Source organism: Phasianus colchicus, chromosome 14 (genome assembly GCF_987193195.1).
Source record: "Phasianus colchicus chromosome 14, bPhaCol1.hap1.1, whole genome shotgun sequence".
NCBI lineage: Eukaryota > Metazoa > Chordata > Aves > Galliformes > Phasianidae > Phasianus > Phasianus colchicus.
The window spans coordinates 3340405-3362583 of record NC_143449.1 but is presented as its reverse complement, the minus strand read 5'-3'; the positions used below and the strand labels follow the sequence as shown (position 1 = coordinate 3362583).

The window sequence follows — 22179 nt, the reverse complement described above, 5'->3', positions numbered from 1 at the left end:
ATTAGCGTAGTAGAAGTAATGGGAAAGTGGCTTCTTACTTTGTCACAAGGCTGTAATATTGAGGGCTAGGAGGGAACCACTATGGTTCATTGTTAAGTGCAGAATAGTACAGAAGAAGAGGGTGGAAGGTGTCATACCAGCACAGTTGTTTTGCAGAAGTCAGAGTTATCAAAGGTTTGTTGACAAAATCTTTATTACATCATTTTTTCTAAGAAAAGATCAGAGCTGAATCTGTTCCTTTAGTGGCCAGAGGACTTTGGTAGCATACTGGTCTTGCCCATGAATGGTGGTTTGGCTTTGTCTCCTGGAGAAGGCTGTGCTGAGGTAACCTTACCCATCTGGAGAGACGTAAGACCTGAGCAGGCCTTGGCAAAGCTTTCCTTTGCAGCTCAAAGTGTAAAGAATGCAGTGCTTGTCAAAGCTGAAAATAGAGTTGGTATAGTTATAGACATAACAAATGCTTGAGTGATTCAGTCACCTTCTTGTGAACAGTATCTTTCCCCAGCCCCAGTGAAATGCCATCTCTCTTGTATAGTATTCCACTAGGGAAACTTGGGTTTGTGGGGCCAGAACATTTTTAGTTGTTTCCTTCTCCTGCAGGCTGAAGTAAAAGGGCAAGGCGGTTGTAGGAATTCCCCCTAGAACGTATAAAACACAGCAACACTCATCTGGAGGCTCCTGGGGAGAAAAGAAAAGCTTAAATATCCAAGTTTTGAAGTTTTTGCCAGTGTACAGAGTACAAATGAACCTAGTTAAACTCTTGGGGTTAAAACAATGCAAAAAAACCCAGATGCAGAATGGCAGAAAAACTCTTACAGAAGCCTGTTAGTTGAGAATGGTTTGGAAGTTGAAGTCGATGTGCTAACTCTTCTTCATGAAATGAGGACATTGGTGGATCTAGAGCACGTTAACAAGAACAACCACTCTTTTATGCAGCACAGCTTCCTGTGACAGTGTGCAAACTTGTTCATTGGGAAGCAGACTTTAGATTGGGGTTTCTTGAACTGAGGTCCATAATCCATCACAAAATGACCCTTGGGGCAGCCCCAACAAAAAAGAAACAGAATCACAGAATCACAGAATGGCCAGGGTTGGAAGGGACCTCAAGGATCATGAATCTCCAACCCCCCTGCCACACGCAGGGCCAACAACCATCCCACCTAATGCTAGACCAGGCTGCCCAGGGCCCCATCCAATCTGGCCTTGAACACCTCCAGGGATGGATGGGGCATCCACAACCTCTCTGGGCAGCTGTTCCAGCACCTCACCACTCTCTCTGTAAAGAACTTCCCCCTGACGTCCAACCTAAATCTCCCTTCCCTCAACTTCAAACCATTTCCCCTTGTCCTGCTGTCACTCACCCTTCCAAAGAGTTGATTCCCCTCCTGTTTGTAGGCTCCCTTTAGGTACTGAAAGGCTGCAATGAGGTCACCCCGCAGCCTTCTTTTCTCCAGGCTGAACAAGCCCAGCTCCCTCAGCCTGTCCTCATAGGGGAGGTGCTCCAGTCCCCTGATCATCTTTGTGGCCCTCCTCTGGACCCTCTCCAGCAGTTCCCTGTCTTTCTTGTACTGGGGACTCCACACTTGGACACAGTACTCCAGATGGGGCCTCACAAGAGCAGAGTAGAGGGGAACAATCACCTCCCTGTCCCTGCTGGCCACCCCTCTTCTGATGGAGCCCAGGATCCCATTTGCTTTCCGAGCCTCAAGAGCACACTGCTGGCTCATGTTAAGTTTTTCATCTATCAAGACCCCCAGGTCCTTCTCCACAGGGCTGCTCTCAAGGACCGCTCCTTCCAGTCTGTATGGATGCCTGGGATTCCTCCTGCCCAAGTGCAAAACTCTGCACTTTGCTGTATTGAACCTCATTAGATTCACCTGGGCCCACCTTTCCAGCCTCTCGAGGTCCCTCTGAATGGCATCCCGTCCTTCAACTGTGTCAACCGCACCACTCAGCTTGGTGTCGTCAGCAAACTTGCTGAGGGTGCACTCGATTCCGTCATCGATGTCATTGATAAAGATGTTACAGAGCACCGGTCCCAAGACAGACCCCTGGGGGACGCCGCTCGTTACCGGCCTCCACCTGGACATGGAGCCATTGATGACCACCCTCTGTCTGTGGCCAAGCAAAACTGGGAGAAACATTTTAAAATTTATGCTTATTTTGCTCTGGAAGTCAGTACAAATTGCTACGGCAGCAAGGTGAGTAACTGCTGTTTATTGTTCCCCTGAATTCTAGTTCAGGTTATTCTTTAGTGCAGGACAGTTTCAACTGTTAGCTGGTGCTCTCTGTCCACTGGTGATTCTTGCTCCTTTCAGCTGAGCTCTAAGCCAGAGCTGGGTAGGGGTAGGGAGGTGGCCATGCAGGTCCACACCGCCTCATAAGCTGTCCTAATTCCTCTGTGGCACATCTTGCTGCTGTACAATGTATTCTGGTCACACTGGTGTGGGGTAGAAAGGACTGGCTTATGTTGAACCCCGAGGAATTTTGGTGATCATTGCTAAATATACAGTTCATGAAAAAAACAAAACAAAACAAAAAAACAAAACAAAACCCCCAATGCTAGGGCAGATTTTATTAATTATTTCCCTTAAGACCCATTTGGGGATACAATTTCTGCGGTTCCAGCCACGGTAATTTTTTTTGTCATGCTTTAGGGAACACTACAGTGAAAAACAAACACAGTGTGATTATTAATTTACTTTATAATTAAAGAAAGGGAAGAATGAAGTACAAAGCCAATTGGTGTACTTCACATATAATTTCCTTTTCTCTCCAGAAAGCTTTTACCAAAGATGATGTATTTGAGAGTTGATTTGCCTCTGGGAACTCTTCTTTTAATGCATGAAGGCTGAAGTATATCACTTTCAAAAAATGAATAGCAAGTCACATCTGAGGAACTCTAGGCTAGAGCTGTGACAGCAAGTAGTTTGGTGTGGCAGCTCCCAGTCATTGGCTCAGACCTGCTTGTTTCCATTTGGGGCTGGAATACCTGGGGTGGAGAATCTGGGTTAGGATTCTCCTAATGAAGGATTGTTTTTGTACACCAAACACCATTCTGTGAACTGAGCTGAGAAATGTGCGTGGGGACAGCAACAGAACTTAATTCAAAGCTGCACTGGTGCTTTGCATTGTATGGCTAGTGTAGAGAAGATGAGCAAAATCATGTAGAGGTGGGCAGCAGAGAAGTGTTGAAGAGGCCTTGCAGAGATCTGTGAATTGGCTCACAAGCAGGCAGATGAAATTCTAACTTCTGTGAAACAGGCTAAAGTTTTGTTCAGTTGCTTTAAAGAATCCCTTTGAAGCATATTCTTGAAGTAGACTGAATTAATGAAAATGAATTTTTATTATTAAGAATAATATGAGTATTAAGAAAAATGAAGAATAGAGAAGACTTTTTCCTCTGGTAAGGGTAATCTCTTTGCAGAACACGTCTCCAGCAAACAGAAATTAAGTCCAATTGCTTGGATATGCTTTGACAAGTGAAAACGATGTCAAAGCTGCATTGCAAAAACGGTGCTGTGCTGGGATTGTGGTACCTATTTGTTCTGGGTGGGAGTTCTTCACATGTTCTGTATTATCTTGGTGTACATGACTTTAGTTTGAGACATGAGAACGTGCCGCTTGCTTTTTTGAAATGTGTAGTTAACCTTTCTTTCTAGTTTTGATACGCATGGGGGAAATTTCTTGGAGTTTGTTGGGAGTCAAACGCTACCTTTTGTCATCATGGACACGTGGGGCTCGATCTGCCCGTGTGCAGCACCATGACAGCTCTTCGAGGGGCTTCCAGGTGAACTGTGTTGTTTGAGTGGTGAAGTAAATTCCTTCTGGGCTGGGAGCTGGAGAAGCAGGCTGGGAGCTCCCGCAAGCCCATTTCCATAGCTGACTTAGCAGGAATTCAGCAACTTGGGGAGCTGAAGTTTTAGCAATCTGGGCTATCTCAGAAAATGAAGGAAATATTCCTTTTGTACTTACTGGTTTTGACTGAAGCTGTAATTAATTCTGAGGTGAAATTTGATTTGGAATGTGCCCAGGAATGCTTGCTCTTTATGTAAGTAGTTTAGTTTTAAAACTCATTCAAAACTTGCTTTGAGGGCCTTGGACCTAAGCTGTTTTCTTTAGCAGTTCACAGTGAAGGAATTGGTATGTGTCCTGTTTTCATCTGGGATAGTTATATCACAGTAGCTGGTGTGGTGCTGTACTTGGAATTAGGATGAAAATGATGTTGTTTTAGTTGTTACTGAACAGTGCCTCCACTAAGTCGAGGACCTTTCAGCTTCTCATGCTGCTACCCAGAGGGGTGGCGGAGTCTCCTTATAGAGATATTCAAAATGCATCTGGATGCCCACCTGTGCAAACTACTGTGGGGAGCCTGCTTTAGCAGGTGGTTGGACTCAGTGGTCTCTAGGGGTCCCTTCCAACCCATGTGATTCTGTGGCACACGAGCTGAGAGAGGACAACTAGAACAGCTGATCCAAAGAGGCCAGAGAGACATTCTTCACCATCTGATGGCATGCTCAGCAATAAAGCTGGCAGAGTTGGCCAGTGAAAGTGCCTTTTCTTGGGAACTGGCTGGACATCCATCATCTGGTGGTGAGTGACTGCATTGGGCATCACTTGTTTTGTGTCCTCTCTTCTCTTTTCTCTATTAAACTGCCCTTATCTCAACTAGTTTTACTCTTTTTTTTTTTTTTTCCTGATTCTCTCCCCTTTCCTACTGGAGAATGAAGCAAGTAAACAGCTTTGTGGTGCTTAGCTGCCTGCTGGGCTAAAGCACAACAAGGGGAAGTTGATGAAATGCAGCCAAATAATTATCTGTGCGTGATCATCAGTGTTCCATATTTAAAAGTCATAGGATCACAACATTACATACCTGAAGTGTACTTATATGGTAACATGTCTTCTGATCGTATAAAATTGTGTTTGAATGAAAATGTACGAAAGCCGACAGCTTAACAAATGCCTTCCCTCTGTAAGGAGTTTGCAAAGGATGTACAGCCATCTCATCTCAAGTATGTATCACACAGAAATGTCACGAGTATTTACAGGAGGAGAATTTTCCCAATAATTAGCTAGTTGAGCTTAAAATAGAAACATTATTTAACAAAGAATAAAGAGAAACATTAGCCATCCTCGTTTTACAAACAAGGTACAGAATAAAACCCCCCATGGTGTGTAGGTGTTCAGCTCTTACAGGGAATTGATACTTAATTATCTTGGATGATCCGGGCTTGAGAAACTGTAATTTCTTTACTACCATAAACTGTTCACCCAAAACTGTGATTAAAGGCCTAAGGAATGTGTAGTTAACTCATAAAAATATGTACATAAATTCTGCTGATTCATTTCACTGTAAAGCACATCCTTATTTATTATTATAAATGAATCTCTAATGTAGCTCATGCAAAGTCTAAATGAATGCCATTCGTTTTCATTAGGTAGCTCTTTAAAATCGATAATGTTTTCTTTAAGAGAAAGCTTTGACTGTTACTAATTTAAATCTCATTAACTTTTGCCTTTTTTTTTCTTTTCTTTTTTTTTTCCTGAGGCTCAACTGGAGCTACATTTTTCATTTAGATTTGAGGCTGCAGGTTATATGTAATTCCATTTAAAAACACAAGGTAGGCAAAGAGTAACGTTGGGTTAACAGTAATTTAGAGAACTGAAATCCAGAATATTTTGCATGAAGCCTACACTTATTATTTAGAAGTAAATGGTCTTCCTGGCACGGCTGTTTGAGAAATTCTTTTTTAATTAATGCAAAGATTTCAAAAGCAGGTCGAAAGTCCCTCTTTCCTATGCTGTAGTTGTTGGATTTATGTATGTGTATGCGCAGTGAAAGTCTGAATATCCCTGAGTTGTGCCCCTGGTCCCCTCACTCCATGCCTGTGTTTGCATGTCTGATGATTTTGGTCTAGTGGGGCACTGATGCCATTTCTCCCATCCCTCAGAAGTGTTCTTTGTAGTGCCAGGACTATTTTTGAATATATGCAAATAGAAGCAAAGTGGTGCAGGGTGCTTAATGCTTGCTGAGTATGTCTTCTACCAGATGGCATCCAGTAGCAAGTAGGCTCTTAGTGATGCTTTTTGTTATCTCAAATTTGTAGCTCATTAATTAGGTTGTATTTGCTCTTCTTTCTTATTAAAGGCACGCTGATCAATCCCAGGGAAAAGGAAAAAAATCCAGTTTTCATCATTTTGATGACATATTTTTGAATATTTTGTATTAAACAATGTTAAAAATCACATTGTAAAGGTTTGTGCAGCCTTAGGCAGGCCAGAGATTCAAAACTTAGGACAGCTTTTCAAAACAGTGGTTGGCTGGAAGGGTTCTGGCACCGTGTTATTCACTGCATCAAAATTAACACATTAAAAGCAGTGATGTTATTTTTTTTTTTCCAATTATATAAAGTCAGATAAGTCTTTAGAGAGATTAAAATGAGATTTGTAACAGCTTAGGAGAATTCTTAAAATTGACAACTTGACACAGCATGATTTCAGATTATCTGAAATCTGGCATATTTCTGTGTGCAAAGATTCTATTCAAAGTCATCATGATGGAAATATTTACAATGAAGACATAACAATGTCTTTGATATGTAAATCATTTTAATTGCATTTCTTACAATGTCAACCTCTCCCTGACTTAACATTTATTTCAGAAGTGACACATGAAAAAATGTGAATGCATTTGTGATGCTTTTATTTTTAACAGAAATACATACAGCAGTAAGTGCCTTCACATGTGAAGAACTTCTGTTTATCAGCAGTACCCCTGATGTAGTTTGCATGATGTCTGCATGTCTTTATTTCTGATTCATGTTATTCGTTCTAGATTACACACACCTTCCCTCTGTTCCCTTCTCCTTCCCCTCCTGCAAAGTGTTTGCTGTAGGGCCGTGCTCCCTGGAGCATCAGCACGCAGCGCTGTGGGGCACGGAGATGGCAGTGGTTGTTGTCTGCAAGTTCTGTTTTAATCTTGATGAGATCCAGTTCAAACTGTGTTCCTTCTACACTTGGAACAGGTGTTGCATTGTCAGAGGCCTTTATGTCCTTGTCTGTAGCCTGGTCTTCCTGCACTGAGGCACTGTACCTCGTGGGTACTGGGAACTGTTGTTGTCCTCTTGCTTCAGATGTAGAGCTGGACATACTGGTTGGTTGGAGTTAACCACCATAGAAGCCATACCTACATCAGCAGGCACAGCCAGCTCAGCACTTTGTCACAGAATCACAGAATTGCCAGGGTTGGAAGGGACCTCAAGGATCATGAGTCTCCAACCCCCCTGCCACACGCAGGGCCACCAACCATCCCACCTAATGCTAGACCAGGCTGCCCAGGGCCCCATCCAACCTGGCCTTGAACACCTCCAGGGATGGACGGGGCATCCACAGCCTCTCTGGGCAGCTGTTCCAGCACCTCACCACTCTCTCTGTAAAGAACTTCCCCCTGACATCCAACCTAAATCTCCCCTCCCTCAACTTCAAACCCTTTCCCCTTGTCCTGCAGTTATCTACCCTTTCAAAGAGTTGATTCCCCTCCTGTTTGTAGGCTCCCTTTAGGTACTGAAAGGCTGCAATGAGGTCACCCCGCAGCCTTCTTTTCTCCAGGCTGAACAAGCCCAGCTCCCTCAGCCTGTCTTTGTAGGGGAGGTGCTCCAGTCCCCTGATCATCTTTGTGGCCCTCCTCTGGACCCTCTCCAACAGCTCCCTGTCTTTCTTGTACTGGGGACTCCAGACCTGGATGCAGTACTCCAGATGGGACCTCACAAGAGCAGAGTAGAGGGACCTCCCTGTCCCTGCTGGCCACTCCTCTTCTGATGGAGCCCAGGATACCATTTGCTTTCCGAGCTGCAAGAGCACACTGCTGGCTCATATGTTCAGTTTTTCATCCATCAGGACCCCCAAAGTCCTTCTCTGCAGGGCTCTGCAGGGCTCAAGGACCGCTCCTTCCAGTCTGTGTAAATGCTTGGGATTCCTCCGGCCCAAGGGCAAAACTTTACACTTTGCTGTGTAGAACCTCATCAGGTTCACCCAGGCCCACCTTTCAAGCCTCTCGAGGTCCCTCTGAATGGCATCCCTTCCTTCCACCGTGTCAACCACACCACTCAGCTTGGTGTCGTCAGCAAACTTGCTGAGGGTGCACTCGATTCCGTCATCGATGTCATTGATAAAGATGTTACAGAGCACCGGTCCCAAGACAGATCCCTGGGGGACGCCGCTCGTTACCGGCCTCCACCTGGACATGGAGCCATTGATGACCACCCTCTGTCTGCGGCCTTTCAACCAGTTTCTTATCCATCGAGTGGTCCATCCATCAAATCCACATCCCTCCAATTTGTCATATTTATGTTAGATACATTATTGCAGTGGTGCGAAGCTGCCTGCAAATTGGTGCTGTGGAATGTTCTTATTTCTGTTGCGATGGGCAAATCTTAGAAGAACTACAGGTGTCGTGAAGGTGAACCTGCATATGTGTGAAACATTGCATTATGGAGCTCAGCACTCAGTACAACTTGCTGCTTCTCCTAGGGAGAGATGTCTAACACAGGTTCATTTTTAAATCATAACTTCCCATTTCTTAATTATAATAGTTAATTATAATTAAATTAATTATTATAGTTAATTATATGCTAGTTAATTATAATATCTTAGAAGAAGAAGAATTCAGTAGTGCTTGTTTATTTTAAATGGAAACAGAACTCTGAAGAACAGAGTTTATTGTTTAAAAATGTCTCTTTTTGAGAGCACGTTGTAATTTCATCAGTTACAGACATCTTTTAGTCAAATAACCCTCTAACAATTCCATTCGTAGTTGTCCTATAAAAGCCAGTGTTGTTTTGATTTGTAAGTGTTCATTTTATTGAAATGAAATGCAGTGTGTTCTGCTGCCAGGAGAGTTCCCATCTAAATTCTGCTCAGTATGTGGAACTGATGTATTGAAATGAGAGGAGAAATTACAACCTAGGTTTAGAGTGTGGGTCACAACCTTTTCAAGCCAGGGTGAACTTGTCATGCAAGTGGAAATGGCAATTGGCTCACTGCAGCTCAAACCATCTGTGCCAGGTAACAGGAGGAATGGCATAGCAGTTGTAGAATGTATCTAAAGGCAAGTGTGTAGAGACAAAGCAGATGACCAAATCTTTTTCTTAGTTGCAAGTAAATTCAGATGAACTCCAAGACTTTCATTTTACCTACTGTTTTCTGATGGGGTACTAGTTCTGTAAAGCACTTGGTTACGTTCTGATGAGCTGACTACAGCTTTCTAAGAAACCATCAAGAGATGGTTTTGAGGTAAGTTAGAGAGTATAGTGGAGAGTGGCACTGCTGTGCTCCTGTGTGCTCCTGGAGGTGGGCGTTTATGGGAAAGGCTTCCTACAATGACGTGCCCCTGTGAATGATTGCTTAAACCACACACAAAATATTATCTGTAGCCAAACCACAGGAGTAACATCCAGTCTTCAGCCCTGCTTTCCTCTTGTAGTGTGATGTCGTATTATTCGCAGGCTCTTCTGATAGTCTTATTTTCTTCTGCTGAGCAGTTCTCCTCTGCCATGACTGAGATGTAGCAAGAGCCCTGACAGCAGATCTGTGTCACTCCAGCATTCCCCTCTGCAGAGAGCAGAGGAAATGAATTTAGCCCATCATATTCAACAGGGAGTCCATCTTCCTAACCTTATCTGTGTCCTCAAAGCGCACAACCCAACTCATGCTATCTGCTGACTTGAAAAACAGATGGAAACCAAAATAATCTTGTGTGCGTACACCAGTCCGTCTCCCACATAGGGACCAGGAAATCAACAGAGTTTCATTCTCTTTAATTTCAAATTCTTATTATTCACAGCTCTCTCCTACAATTCCCTGCTGAGAATACCAAGCAGTGAATATAGAGTTTCCTTATTGTGTGATTACTTGAGACTGCAACTACCTGATCTGGGATCTAGATTCCATTTACTTTACTTTCAGTAACTTTATTCAAAGGGACTAAAGAAAAGAGACTCATCAATTATTGAAATGAATTCAGCTTTGTTCCCAAAGTTTGCGTGATGCTGAAGACTTAAAAACAGAGTGCGTGAAAGTCTCCTTGGGTTAATGTATGTTGCTGGAGAGTATTAAAACACTCTCAGTGTTCTTAAAGAGCTTCTGGATAGTCAGTAACACTGAAAGTAGTAATTGTGTATACCTTCGTGTATAAGGCATATTTTCACTGCGTTGCTCCTTACCTGAAATTTTCAGTGTGATAAAATTGTTAAGCACAGTGTGATATTTTCAGAATGTTTTACACGTTACTTACCTCAGGCATTATTTCCTATTTTCTTAGAAAAAGAAAACAAGAATCAGTATTAGTTTGTCTAATGGTAGTTCTGTGTACCAAAGAAGTAACAGAGATGCTGCTTCTGCACCATTTGTTGATGGAAAAAAGCTGATAAAAAAAATGGCCAGCGTTCATTATGGAAAATGACAGAAAATGTTTTTTCCCCTTTCAGGAGCTTAAAAAGTGGAAGTATTTATGAGAATTTGTAGACTTTATGTGGGGGAAAAAAGAAAAAAGTTGGGGTCCAGATGGATTTCAGAGCAGAGTGAACAGCCAAATTACAGTGTAATTGCTTTCATGCTTGTGTTTGCACTGAGAAGTTGTGTGCTTGAGTTGTTTGTTTATAGCATTTAAGTTTTAGCATTTAGTGGGGAAGTTTTAGGTGCTTGTTCAGCCCAAGACGGGAGGCGTAATGCCGTGTAACTGTTCAGGCTGCTCCAATCATAGGGACACGGGTTCTGTTGAAATTAATTGCAGAATCACAGAATGGTAGGGGTTGGAAGGGACCTCAGAAGGTCCTCAAATCCAACCCCCTGCTAGAGCAGGTTCCCTAAAGCAGGTTGCACAGGTGCATGTACAGATGGGTCTTGAATACCTCCATAGAAGGTGCCTCTGCCACCTCTCTGGGCAGTCTGCTCCAGTGCACTGTCACCCTTACCGTAAAGAAGTTCTTCCACATGTTTGTATGGAACTTCCAGTGTTCAAGTTCCTTTGCTAGTTCCTTTGCTAGTGGGGTAAGGGTCTCTTGCCAGTTATTTCATGGTCTGGTTTTGGGGGAAAAAAAAAAAAAGGGAATTCATTTATAGATCTCCAAATAAGAAAAGTAGTATAATTATTTGGGTAACACACTCATTGCAGATCACCAACTTGACTTTAGTCCTGTAGGAGGAAAGACAAGGAAAGGACAGAGCTTTGGAAATGATCTTTCCCACAACTCTTCCAAATGTCTGTACCCCAGAGCAGGAGGGGGCTGCATCTGGAAAGGCACCTCTCAAACCCAGCCGGGGACTTCGTAACATAGACAAAAGCATCAAGCTATCAAGTACGAAGTCTTTATAGTTCTATGTCCTGGCACTACTGCTGTTGATTTTTGAGGTGCCTCTTACAGCTGTGGTGGCAGCCGTGGAGAATGAAGGCATTTCACTGAATATTTAAAACCAAAGCGGTTTATTCATTCCAATTTCTCTATTGTTCACTTTGACACAAACTCTTTAAAAATCTGCCAGATACTGAAGTGATTAGGAGATCAAGGTCACCAAGTCTTGTTTTTAGGCTAGATGGGCTGCATTTTGAGCAGTTGCTTTAGTGCCCTCCCCTTCTCCTCTCCTGACCCCGTTAATATACCCTGGCCCTTGGAAGCTGAGGATTTTTTCAGGGTCCAGCTGGCTTTGGTCTCTTCCTAGAGAATTTTACAGATTGTTGGTCTGTTACCGTTCTTCTGCATTTTGAGTGAAATGTATTTGAGAATAAAATGCTTCTGCCTCCATATGCATATGTAAGTCAGGACAGAGCAATCCGTAGTTATTTGGACCTCTGGCAGTGTATATTTACAGTCTATTTGACCTCAAAGGAAATTATGAGTGTTCAGCTGGAATCTTTGACATTTGAGCTGGGTTGTTTAGCTGTGGCCTTATAAGAAATGCTGGTCAGAAAAATGAACACATAAAAATCTTAAAAACCTTGAAACCTGTGTTACAGCTTTGATCAGAATTTGGGAAAAAAAACAAAACCAGCCAAGTATAAGGATACATCTTTTGTATTTTTGTTCTTAATTTATAAGTCACACTTGGAGAAATAATTGCACATTGCTAAGTCTAATGAAGCTTCTTTGCACTCGCAATAATTTGATACAGCAATTCTTAAATATTTGCACTTTTAAATGCCTTGAAAGTCCAAAACTTTTCACCAGCAAACTTGAATGGTCTAAATCTTGTTAGAAATCATTCAAAAGATGGAAATGAGAGCAGAGAACCTACGGAGTATTTGTGTGATCGTTTTCTTCTTTCTCACATGTTGTGCTTTTTACAGTCTTTGTAAGTCATTGGTATCTGCAATTTTGTTGAAGCTTCTTCTGGAATCTGGTAGGAAGGAGGAATTGCTAAGGTGGGATGTATCCCAAGCACCAAGGGCATGAAGTTTTGGAATGAAATCTTCCCAATTGCTTTCTGCCTGGGGAGTCAAATGTCTCTCTTCTTCCCCCCCACTTTTTTTGTTCTTTTGTCCTCTGATACCTTTCCTCTAACTGCATGGCAGAGACGGAACACACAGTGGAACCAATTGGAGAAGTGTTGTACAAGGCTGGAGAGAGAAGAGAGACGGGCTTGGATGTCTTTCTGTTGAGTGGATTTTTATTAATTGCTATGGCTGTGTCCTCTGGTTACCTGGTTTGATAGGTCAGCTAAGCTGAGGGAGCTGTACAGGCAAAGTTCTTCCTGTGACATCCATGGTTTTGAAGAGCACACGATCAATAGTCTTAGTAGAAATGTGTTCTCTGACCAGCAAATCCTCCCCCAAATGTTGGAGTATTGAAGAATGAGTGACAGAGACAGGGAATGGCTCAGCTTGTGGCTGGCTCAGGCAGCTGACTGCTTGGGGCTTGAAATGTGCTGGGAGCAGGCAGGATGGCCATGGACCTCGTGCTGGGCTCAGGTGACAGACAGGACTTGTGAGGGGCTGCAGGGTCTGCCAGCACTGTAACTGAATTAACAAAGCACAGCCAAAAGGGCAGAGATGTGAAACCAGTTGGTTTGGTGAGTCTGATGTAATACCCCGACCCTTTGTGAAGATCACATCCAACCCAAGCTATTAAAAGTCTTACTGCGTTTGCTCAAATAGAGTAAATCCTCTTTCTTTTAGGGTTAAGACCTGAAAATACCCACTTACCTAAAATTCAGGGGCTGTAACCGACTTCTCCCCTTTGTGTATTCAAAATTTTCATCCTGGTTTGGTCTTTTTTCCCCGTGTTCATGCATTGTTGCTATGTGCCTGCAAATTCCAAACGTTATGGATGTCAGTTACCGGGCTCTGCTGTTCTATGGCTGATATATATAACTCCAAGGAATGGTTTTTGGTTTGTTTGTGGGGTGTTTTTCTGGTTTTTGTTGTTGTTGTTGTTTGCTAAATACTTACAGTCACAGGCATTTCTTGCTTTGTGGAGCGATAAATTTAATGCATTAGCTGGCATATTTATTTATTAATTATTTATTTGTAGATGATTTCAATTTAAAATGAGATTTCAGGTAGCAAGGTAGGCAAACATGTTTAACAATCCTGCGATGTAAATTGCTGTAGGTGGCAGATCCCTACAAAAATTATTACAGGCAGATTCACAATGCAAAAATTATTTATATGACAGCAAGCAGAAAGACAAATTACTCAGAGACTATGTACATGCTCTTTTGTAATTGCTCATAAATTATTATGGTTCGTGGTAAAATGAATCTAGAATCCCTAGACAACTAGATTTATTCAAAATAAGAATAACAGCAAATAGCCAGGAAATGTTAGGGAAGGAGATGCGGTGCACACTTTGGGTGATTGCTAACACAGAAGTACAGTGACTTATTGTCAGCCAACTTAATCTGTTTTTTATTTTATGAATTTGAAACCTTCCGTTTCAGTTCACCGTCTCCTCAAGTTGCTGCAGCCTGGACAGAGAGCTGGGATGGTCCTGGCTAATAACCGGGGTGTGCTGCTGTCACTGAGTGCTGCAGAGCTCTCCTGCACCCAGGCTCTCATGTAGCACAGCCCTTTCATGTGCCATGAAATAGGATTGCATTCAGTCAGTGTTCTGCTGGGGAGGTGGGACAGACAGACAGATGGACAGACCTTACTTCCTCGGGAAGCCAGGCTAGAAATGGGACAATGTTTTCTATATTGTCTTAATGCTCTAAATTTTAGAGCATATTTCAAAGAATTGTCTTAAGTGAAATTGTCTGAAATGCACTCACAATGGAGAGGATTTGATCTGAATGAGCTCTCAATCAGGCATCTATTAAGGATCAGCTGATTATTACATAGCAGAGGAAAGATATATACATTCTTTTAATACGGTGTCCCTAACGCCATCGCTTTTGTCTTCTTCACACCCTCATTTCTTTACACGTCGAGATCCAGCCCAGCCAAAATGACAGCAAACTTTGTTCTTGATAACGGAGCGCTAAACTGCACCTCGGCAGCTCCAGCCATTTGTAATGACAGCCTGGAGAACGCTCCAAATTAATGTGACAATGCACACGCTCCAGTGACTGACAGCACGGCAAGAGGAAACATTCCGGCTTCCATGTGAGCGCAGGGAGCCTGACCTAGATTTAAGCCTCTACAGCTTCATAAGTGGGAACACTGCTGAACGTACTTAACAAGAAAAAGAGAGTAAGGGGAAAAAGTCATCTCCTGTTTGATTAGCCTTTCTTCAAAAATTAAGATTTCATTCGGGAGCTCTGTGAGACTTTCCCCTCCCCTCTGCAGATGTCATCAGCCCTGCAGTGGATGGTGGCCGTGCTCCCAACACGCCGTGCTCTCTGTAACGAGCACTGCGATAGTGCCCTGCTGCAGCCACTGTTTGCTGGCTGTGCTGTGCTCGCTGCCCATCTCCTTTTGGGATGCAGGTGCTGACTGTGATCAGCTGGCTGTGTCCCAGGCCAGGAGTGCCTCCAAAGCCCGGCAGAGCCTTGGCCCAGCCTCGCACTGCTGGAGCAGTCAGCAGTGGCCTTGCATCTCTGTTGTCCTGACTTGTGCGACCGTTCCTGTATCTTTCATCTGTCCGGTGTTGTAACACAGCTGTAACAGTTCAGCAGTTGTAATTTTGAAGAAGAGAGTAGCAAAGTGCTTGGTGGATGGGAGAAGAAACTTTCAAGTGAGAGTGGAGGCTGAGGGGGATGAAATGCTTCTTTGAGCCGTGCTTGTCAAAACGCAGGGTCTGGTGTGGCTGTGGGGGAAATTTTATGGGGAACAGTGGCATTTACAGCCTCTAAAGCTGGATTTCCATACTAGGTCAGAACCTAACTACGTAACTCTTTGTAATTGTGGCTCTGCTTTGTGATAATGGAAAACCAGCACGTTTCTGCTTGACCTGAAGGCTTTCTGCGTGTACCTGGATGTCAGTTATTCTTTACTGTAGTTTAACTTTGCTGAGCCAGCATAGGTTTGAAAGCCTTAGATGACATTTACAGGATTAGATTGACAGAAGATTGACAGAATTAATTAGATTGGAGGAATTAGTTTGGATCTAAATTCCAGTTCCAGGCACCCCTGTTCATTTGAGCTTACACGTCTACTTAGAGTGTTGTGACTTTGCTAAACTGCAGGGGAAGAAAAGTGTTTGAGAGTGTCTGCATGTCCTGGAGAATGCAGATGAGAAATCTGGATTGCTCAGCGCCTTACTGAGAGAATGAGGCTGTAAACTCTGCAATCCTTTTTAATTGTAAGCTTGCACCTGCCTAAAGAAAAGGACTTAAAAAAACCCACGAACAACAGCAGCAAAACAGCACAGAGCTTCTTTTACAAAGCTCTGCATTGAGACCAATTCCAATGCCCTTAATGCCACCTATATATATAAAATTATTCATGATGTCAGAGCAGTGCTTAACTGTAAAAACTGATTGGGGTAAGTTGGGGGATTTAGATTTCTTTTCCAGCTCTGCTCCTGGCTGCCTGTGTTCGTGTGTTCGCACAGCAGAGGGGGATGGGGGCAGTGTTTGATGTCCTACCAAGAGACTGAGTTCTAGCATGCAGCTTTGATGATAAGAAGAATCTTATAAAAATAGAGGGGATGCATTGAGGACAAATATTTCAATATGTGATTTTCAAGTAATGATTAGCCAAACTTGTTCTGTGTGGCACTAAACTTTCACAGGGAAAACCCAGGAGGGGAAGTGATGCTGCAGCAATAAGGAAGGGACGTCAGTGAATTGCTACCAGCTTTGCATTTCATGTAATTATCAGTATCAGCAGCATGCTTTCAGAGAAAGAAATACAGCAGTAAAAATTGAAGTTAACAGAAACTGTGTTATGTAACCACAGGTGAGTATTTTTGCCTTGGGGCTTTTTTAAAGCAAGAAGTCAGCTGGCACAAGCAGCAGCTGCCTGCTGGGTGCATGGCAGAACGTGACTCTGGCCCATCTCCCTTTGCCTGTGACTACTCCTGTGACACCGAGCATCCAGGTCTGAGTCATGGGTTCCTGTTCCTCCTGTCCTGGGCTGTGTTTGTTGGTTTTACCAAGATGTTGCATGAAAGTTTATGTATTAGAAATGTATGAATGGGTTTAAAATAGTGTTTTGCTGCATGATTCCTGCGGTCATAGTACAATTTAAACTCATACAAAGTTACGGGGAAAGTAAAGCCTCTCATTTACCATGGTTGGTTTTGAAGGATTCAAGAGAAGCCTGAAAAAATGGTAAATACAGTTTAAACGTGGGAAAGGACTAAATGCTAGATCTGGTATTCCACCATATGTGCATATTTTATCTCAGTACGTTTGTTTGGAAATAAAGTTATATAAAGAGTGAATGCTGTTGAAGATGTTTGTGAAATGATATGTATGTGAGAGTATTCAACATTCAGATTTGGAGAACTGATACTCTGAATGCAGAAGATGCAACTTCAACCATGTAAGGTTGAAGTTGTCAAATAGCAACATCAGGGATAAAGATGTTTCAGTTACATGTGTCTGAATATGATCAATAAATTCTGCAAAATATATATTTAATCAAGTGAATTGATCTTAGGCAATGTGTTTGCTGCTGCTGGTCTGCCTTGCAGTCTTTTTCTTTGGTTATATTCTTGGTTGATTTTGAGATTTCCTGATTTTCTAGGAATAAAAAAGATCGAATTAAAAGGTCTTTGGTATGTGAGGGAAAATTACCTGTTGATATGTATGTATGTTCTAGGATTATATTGTAACCGAGATGATTTAGAAGTAATGAGAGGAAAAATGTAGGGAGAATTAATCTTTTTGCTGACGGTCATTTTTAAACTAATGACATCAAACCTGTGAGAGCCAAGTTTCAAAAGTTTTTGCTGAACAGAACACCAGAAGATCCCTTTCTGTAGTTGTACAATACCTATGTCAGCTTGGTGGCGTTGGCAGCATGTTGTAGTGTATCTTCTTGGATATATTGCTATCTCTCTAGTTGGAGTAGACTGTAGGAAAAAGAAAAGGCTAAGTGGAACTGCCATAGAAAAGAGTAACGATCACATCTTTTATTTTTAATGTAACATAACTAGCAGAGATGGATGGAAATGTTAGGATCAGATACCAACATACTTTTCCTCCAACAAAGAATTATTGAATTCAAAAGTGTTTTATTTGAGCAAGTGAAAACAGTTGGTTTATTTATTAAAGAATTAATGAAAATAGATGAAGGAAACAGTATTCTAAAGAAATTGAGTTGAGCAGACCTAATGTGCTATAATAATAAGAAGAAGAAGAACCTGCCCTTACAGCCTGCATATTTTATGTTTACACGTAACTAATAAAAAATGTATGAAACCGTTTAATATCTAATAGCTGCCACAGGTTTATCACTGTTATGAAACAAATATTCTTTTCTTTTGATTAATTGTGTTGCATTTCATAGGCTGCTTCTCGCTACCTTGAAAAATGTATCTGTATCTAATATTTCTTTATTATTGTTTTGCTTTCAGTTGATGGTTGCATTGACTGGTCAGTGGATCTCAAGACATACATGGCTTTGGCAGGTGAACCAGTCCGAGTGAAATGTGCCCTTTTCTACAGCTATATCAGAACTAATTATAGCATGGCCCAAAGCACAGGTCTTAGGCTTATGTGGTACAAGAACAAAGGAGACTTAGAAGAACCCATTATATTTTCTGAAGTTAGAATGAGCAAGGATGAAGATTCAATATGGTTTCACTCGGTTGACTTGCAAGACAGTGGTTTCTACACATGTGTTCTAAGGTGAGTACTGTGTTAAAGTGTGGCTAAGAATGTATAGATTATCTTGTTCAAATGTTTTCTTTAGTTTTCATGATTAAGATACTCTTGCAGTTTATATATACTCATTATTTTTCTTCTCTTAATTATATTTGTCATATAATGCTCTGGCTTAAAATTAGTTTCCCTAGCAATTACAGCTACCTCTTTCAAGCGCTATAATTAAGCATTTGCAAATTCACATTTTGCCATAAGCCTTCATAACTAGATAGTTCTTAAATAATTATTTTGGTCAAGTAATCTTCAAATCCTCCCAAGTGACAAGTCATAAATGAGTTTTCAAACTTGGTAGCTTTGTGACTTCTTTTTACCCTTTGCTTTTAACTTTAAAAAGTTATTCGAGAGTTTAGACACAGGTTACATGATTCTGATGAGTTTGGGCCATGGGGAGTTTGATTTCTGTCTGGCTCTGAGGAAATATTTACTTTCAAATGCATTTAAGATTTTTAATAAATTGAAGCTGACCTCATTTGGCGAGGTGCTGAAATGCATGCCTCACATATTTTGGAGCTCATGATTTCCATCATGTTCATGCCAATACCAGCTCTGTGCCTGAAATGAGAGGATAAAAATTAAAACTCTTTGGGAATGAATGAGTAAATATCCCTTAAGTGATCAGTTTTGAATTAAGAAGAGCTTACAGACACTTCTTATGTATGTTTCAGTGTTTAAGCAATTCGGTTGTAGAAAATGAAGTTTCATCCTTGTCTGCTGCTCCAGGCTGAAATTATATGCAGGTTTGATGAATTTAACATGAAATATTTGCACACAAATAACAACACTGTTCAGAGCCCAGAAGCTGCTCTCTCCATCTCTGCTATGTGCTCCTGCCTCGCCTCAACCTGCCTCTCTCTGCTCTGATCCTCAGTATTGGTACTAAAATCAAAGATGGTGCTGTGGTGCATGGTATGTAAAGGGAACCTGCATCCCGTTTGGTTGTCAGATGCGCCTTCCAGACTCACTGTTAAGTCTGTGTTGTAGCTTTCGGAGTTTGTTATTCTCTTATTAGCAGTTCCATCACACATCTGGGGCCACGTGAACTCCGTGATTTTGAAATGTTACAGAGATAGTGATTTATGTGTTTCAGGAGAGCTGTACTTTTTTCATAAGATGTAGCTGTTGTGATTATCAAGTTACTAGTTTAATACTCCTGGAAATGTTTATGCAAATCCTATGTGAACAACGAAGAATTGATCTTGAATCAAATTCTGGGACCTATTTTTATCTAGGAAATTTCAAAACCCTTTGCTCATTTACATGACAAAGTACTTCTGGTAACAAATGGGCAAGTTCTTAAATAATTCATGCCTTCTTGTTTTCAGATAAAAACTGTATGGCCTGCTTCTTGGAAGGCATTGTACAGCAATAATATCTTCCCTGTCAGTTATGTGTTTTTCTTGTTTGTGCTAGAACTTTCTTATATAATTGCAGATATTTTTGCCTTTTTCAGATTTATGTGGGAGTGCAGAATATTACATGTAGTGATTACATATAAAAGACCATATTTCTTCCTTGAATTAACTTGTTTTTCTTTCAAAAATTCGATAATGTGTCCTTGCTGTTATTGTTTATAAAATTATAGGTGGTTTAAAATAGCTGAGGAAACAGCACTGGTAATTTACTTTAATTTCATTAAAATGAGGTTAGATGTAGCGTTCAGAAATAGGATTACGTGTCTGCGGTAGACTGACCACACCATCAACTCTGTAATTTCAGCTTTATCAGCCTATGATTATTTTTAGCAGAGGATAAGCAGATGTTTGCATTTTAGTTGTTAACCACAGTCAGCTGCATTGTGAGCATGTGAGGGTCACAGGTGAGAACTGGAGGTTCCCATCCCAGAAGTTTCTGGCTTGAAGTGAAAAGCAGATGCTTGAACTTCCATTGTTCCATTGATGGAAGAGTGGAATGGAACACGAAGGGATTTTAACACGTTCTACAGAAAGGATGCCAAAGGCAATAGCAACGCCTGTCCTAATACAATCTCCCCCAGTTTGCTTGGATCCCATTTTTACCAGTCAAAAAACAACTTAGCAAATATGAAAACTGTATTAACAGAAAGGAAGTTCCACTTTTCACTGGATTTCCTATTTGTTGAAAAGATTATTCATGATTCTGCTAAACCCTACGTTGTTCAAGAAGCTCCATTTCATGCTATGAGTGTCTTTAAAGCAACTGGAAGGAATTGTTCAGAAGCTGCTTGAAAAAGTCAGGTATGGGCAGGTGAAGGAAAAGCTGGTTTGATGATGGTGTCTACATGGCTAAAAATGAAATGTGTCAGTGAATTCTTGAAATAACAGAATTGTTATTTCAGCAGTCATGGTACATGTTTTGTAAATTAGCTCATAATACTAAATATATCAAATATATACACACAATTTACTATATGCATTGAATATATTATACATACATACTGAATACTGAAAGATATTGCTTCTCCAGGCTAAAGAGTTCTGATGTCAGAATTTAAATATTGCCTCTCCTTTATTAACCAACTGACTTCATTACCTAGACAAGTGTGTGTGCATATGTACAATAGGGGAAAAGAATACTGCGTGAAAAGTTGTTTCTCTTCTCACAGTGCATTTTGATGTTGCGCTGACACTGGAATGGAAAACAAAGCGTGGGATTTTTCTCCAGTATTAAGCGTGGCCGTGATGTATTAATGGCCTCAAGTTGCACCAGGGAAGGTTCAGGTTGGATATTAAGAAAAGCTGTTCTAGAAGAGTGGCCAGGCACTGGAATGGGCTGCCAGTGGAGATGGTGGAGTCGCCGTCCCTGTAGGTGTGACAGTGTTTACATGTTGTCCTAAAGGAATGATTCAGTGTGGAAATATTGGAGATAGGTGAATGGTTGGACTAGATGGTCTTTTCCAACCTTAGTAATTTTATGGTTCTATACCATTAAGGGATCCTAATTCCGTGAGGAGTTTTAAATGAGTGTGGTCATCATCTTTGTTACCTAACCCACATGAATTACATGATGGCACTTTGATAACAGATACCTTTTTTTTTTTTTTTTTTTTGCCAAATCTGGGATGTTATAGCAAGATTGACATCAAAAAGGCTTCTGGCTGATGGATGAATGTCTGTTTCATTAGGGTTTCCAGATAAGTGCTGGGACATTTGTATTATAATTTTAGTGTACAGCATTTTGGAATTCTCTTTGCAATGCAGGCCCTGAATATACTATTTATCTTCCAGTGTCTTTCAATGGTGCTTTCAGGTAGACCTGTCAGCATTTCTGCTGTCGAGGGGGTTCTGTTGCTTTTCTGGGGTTTTCACATCAGCACTCTGGATCAAAGCATCCTCACTGAAGGTTTCAGAGATGAGAGCACCAAAATCAAACATGGAACCTAAAATTGATCTGAAAGCATGGAGTGGCCTTCAAGTTCAGAGTATCTAAGAAGTTCATTTGCCAGATCATGTGTTGCTTTTGCCCTCTGCACAAATACATTAGTTTTTCTGTGTCAAAAGACACTGCTTTTTAAAGAGGGAAGAAGAACTGGGCCTGCTTATCTTGACCAAAGACGATGAGGTCGGGAAGACATTTCAGTGAAGTTTGTCTGCACCTTTGCCATCAGAAGGGTGCTGCTTCTGAAGCCCTTTTCTTCTTCCTGGGCCCTGCTCTAACATAAACTGAAACACAACAAACACTTTGTGAGCAAGATCAGTAAAAACGTGGTACGACAGCAGTGCGTGTTCACTATTAATACCTTGTTGGTGAAATGAAAGGACTCTGTTCCCATGAGGTGAGTCAGGAAGGTATGGAGCCTGAAGGGGGATGAAAGGATGGGGGGGGTTCTGTGGTCACCAGGCTGCCTGGTGGAGCTGAGCCTCCATTTGTGTGCGAAGTGTGACTGAGGGTTCCTTGCATACCTCTGAGGAAATAAGCCTGCAGATCTTTAATGCC

The 22179-nt window shown here is 41.6% G+C and overlaps 1 protein-coding gene and 1 long non-coding RNA gene across 2 annotated transcripts in view; one reads left to right on the top strand and one right to left on the bottom strand.

Moving 5' to 3' along the window:
- The window catches only part of IL1RAPL2 (interleukin 1 receptor accessory protein like 2), a 416536-nt gene that overhangs the window by 226883 nt on the left and 167474 nt on the right, over positions 1 to 22179 (top strand). The window contains exon 13 of the mRNA XM_090150314.1: positions 17958 to 18231. Coding sequence (XP_090006440.1) covers positions 17958 to 18231 — 274 coding nt within the window. The remainder of the gene's footprint in view (positions 1 to 17957; positions 18232 to 22179) is intronic.
- Positions 8896 to 13283, bottom strand: LOC149915971 (uncharacterized). Its single transcript, XR_016471123.1, has 3 exons — positions 13196 to 13283; positions 10971 to 11076; positions 8896 to 9609 (listed from the first exon to the last, which is right to left on the bottom strand). It is a non-coding gene; the product is annotated as an uncharacterized LOC149915971 (long non-coding RNA).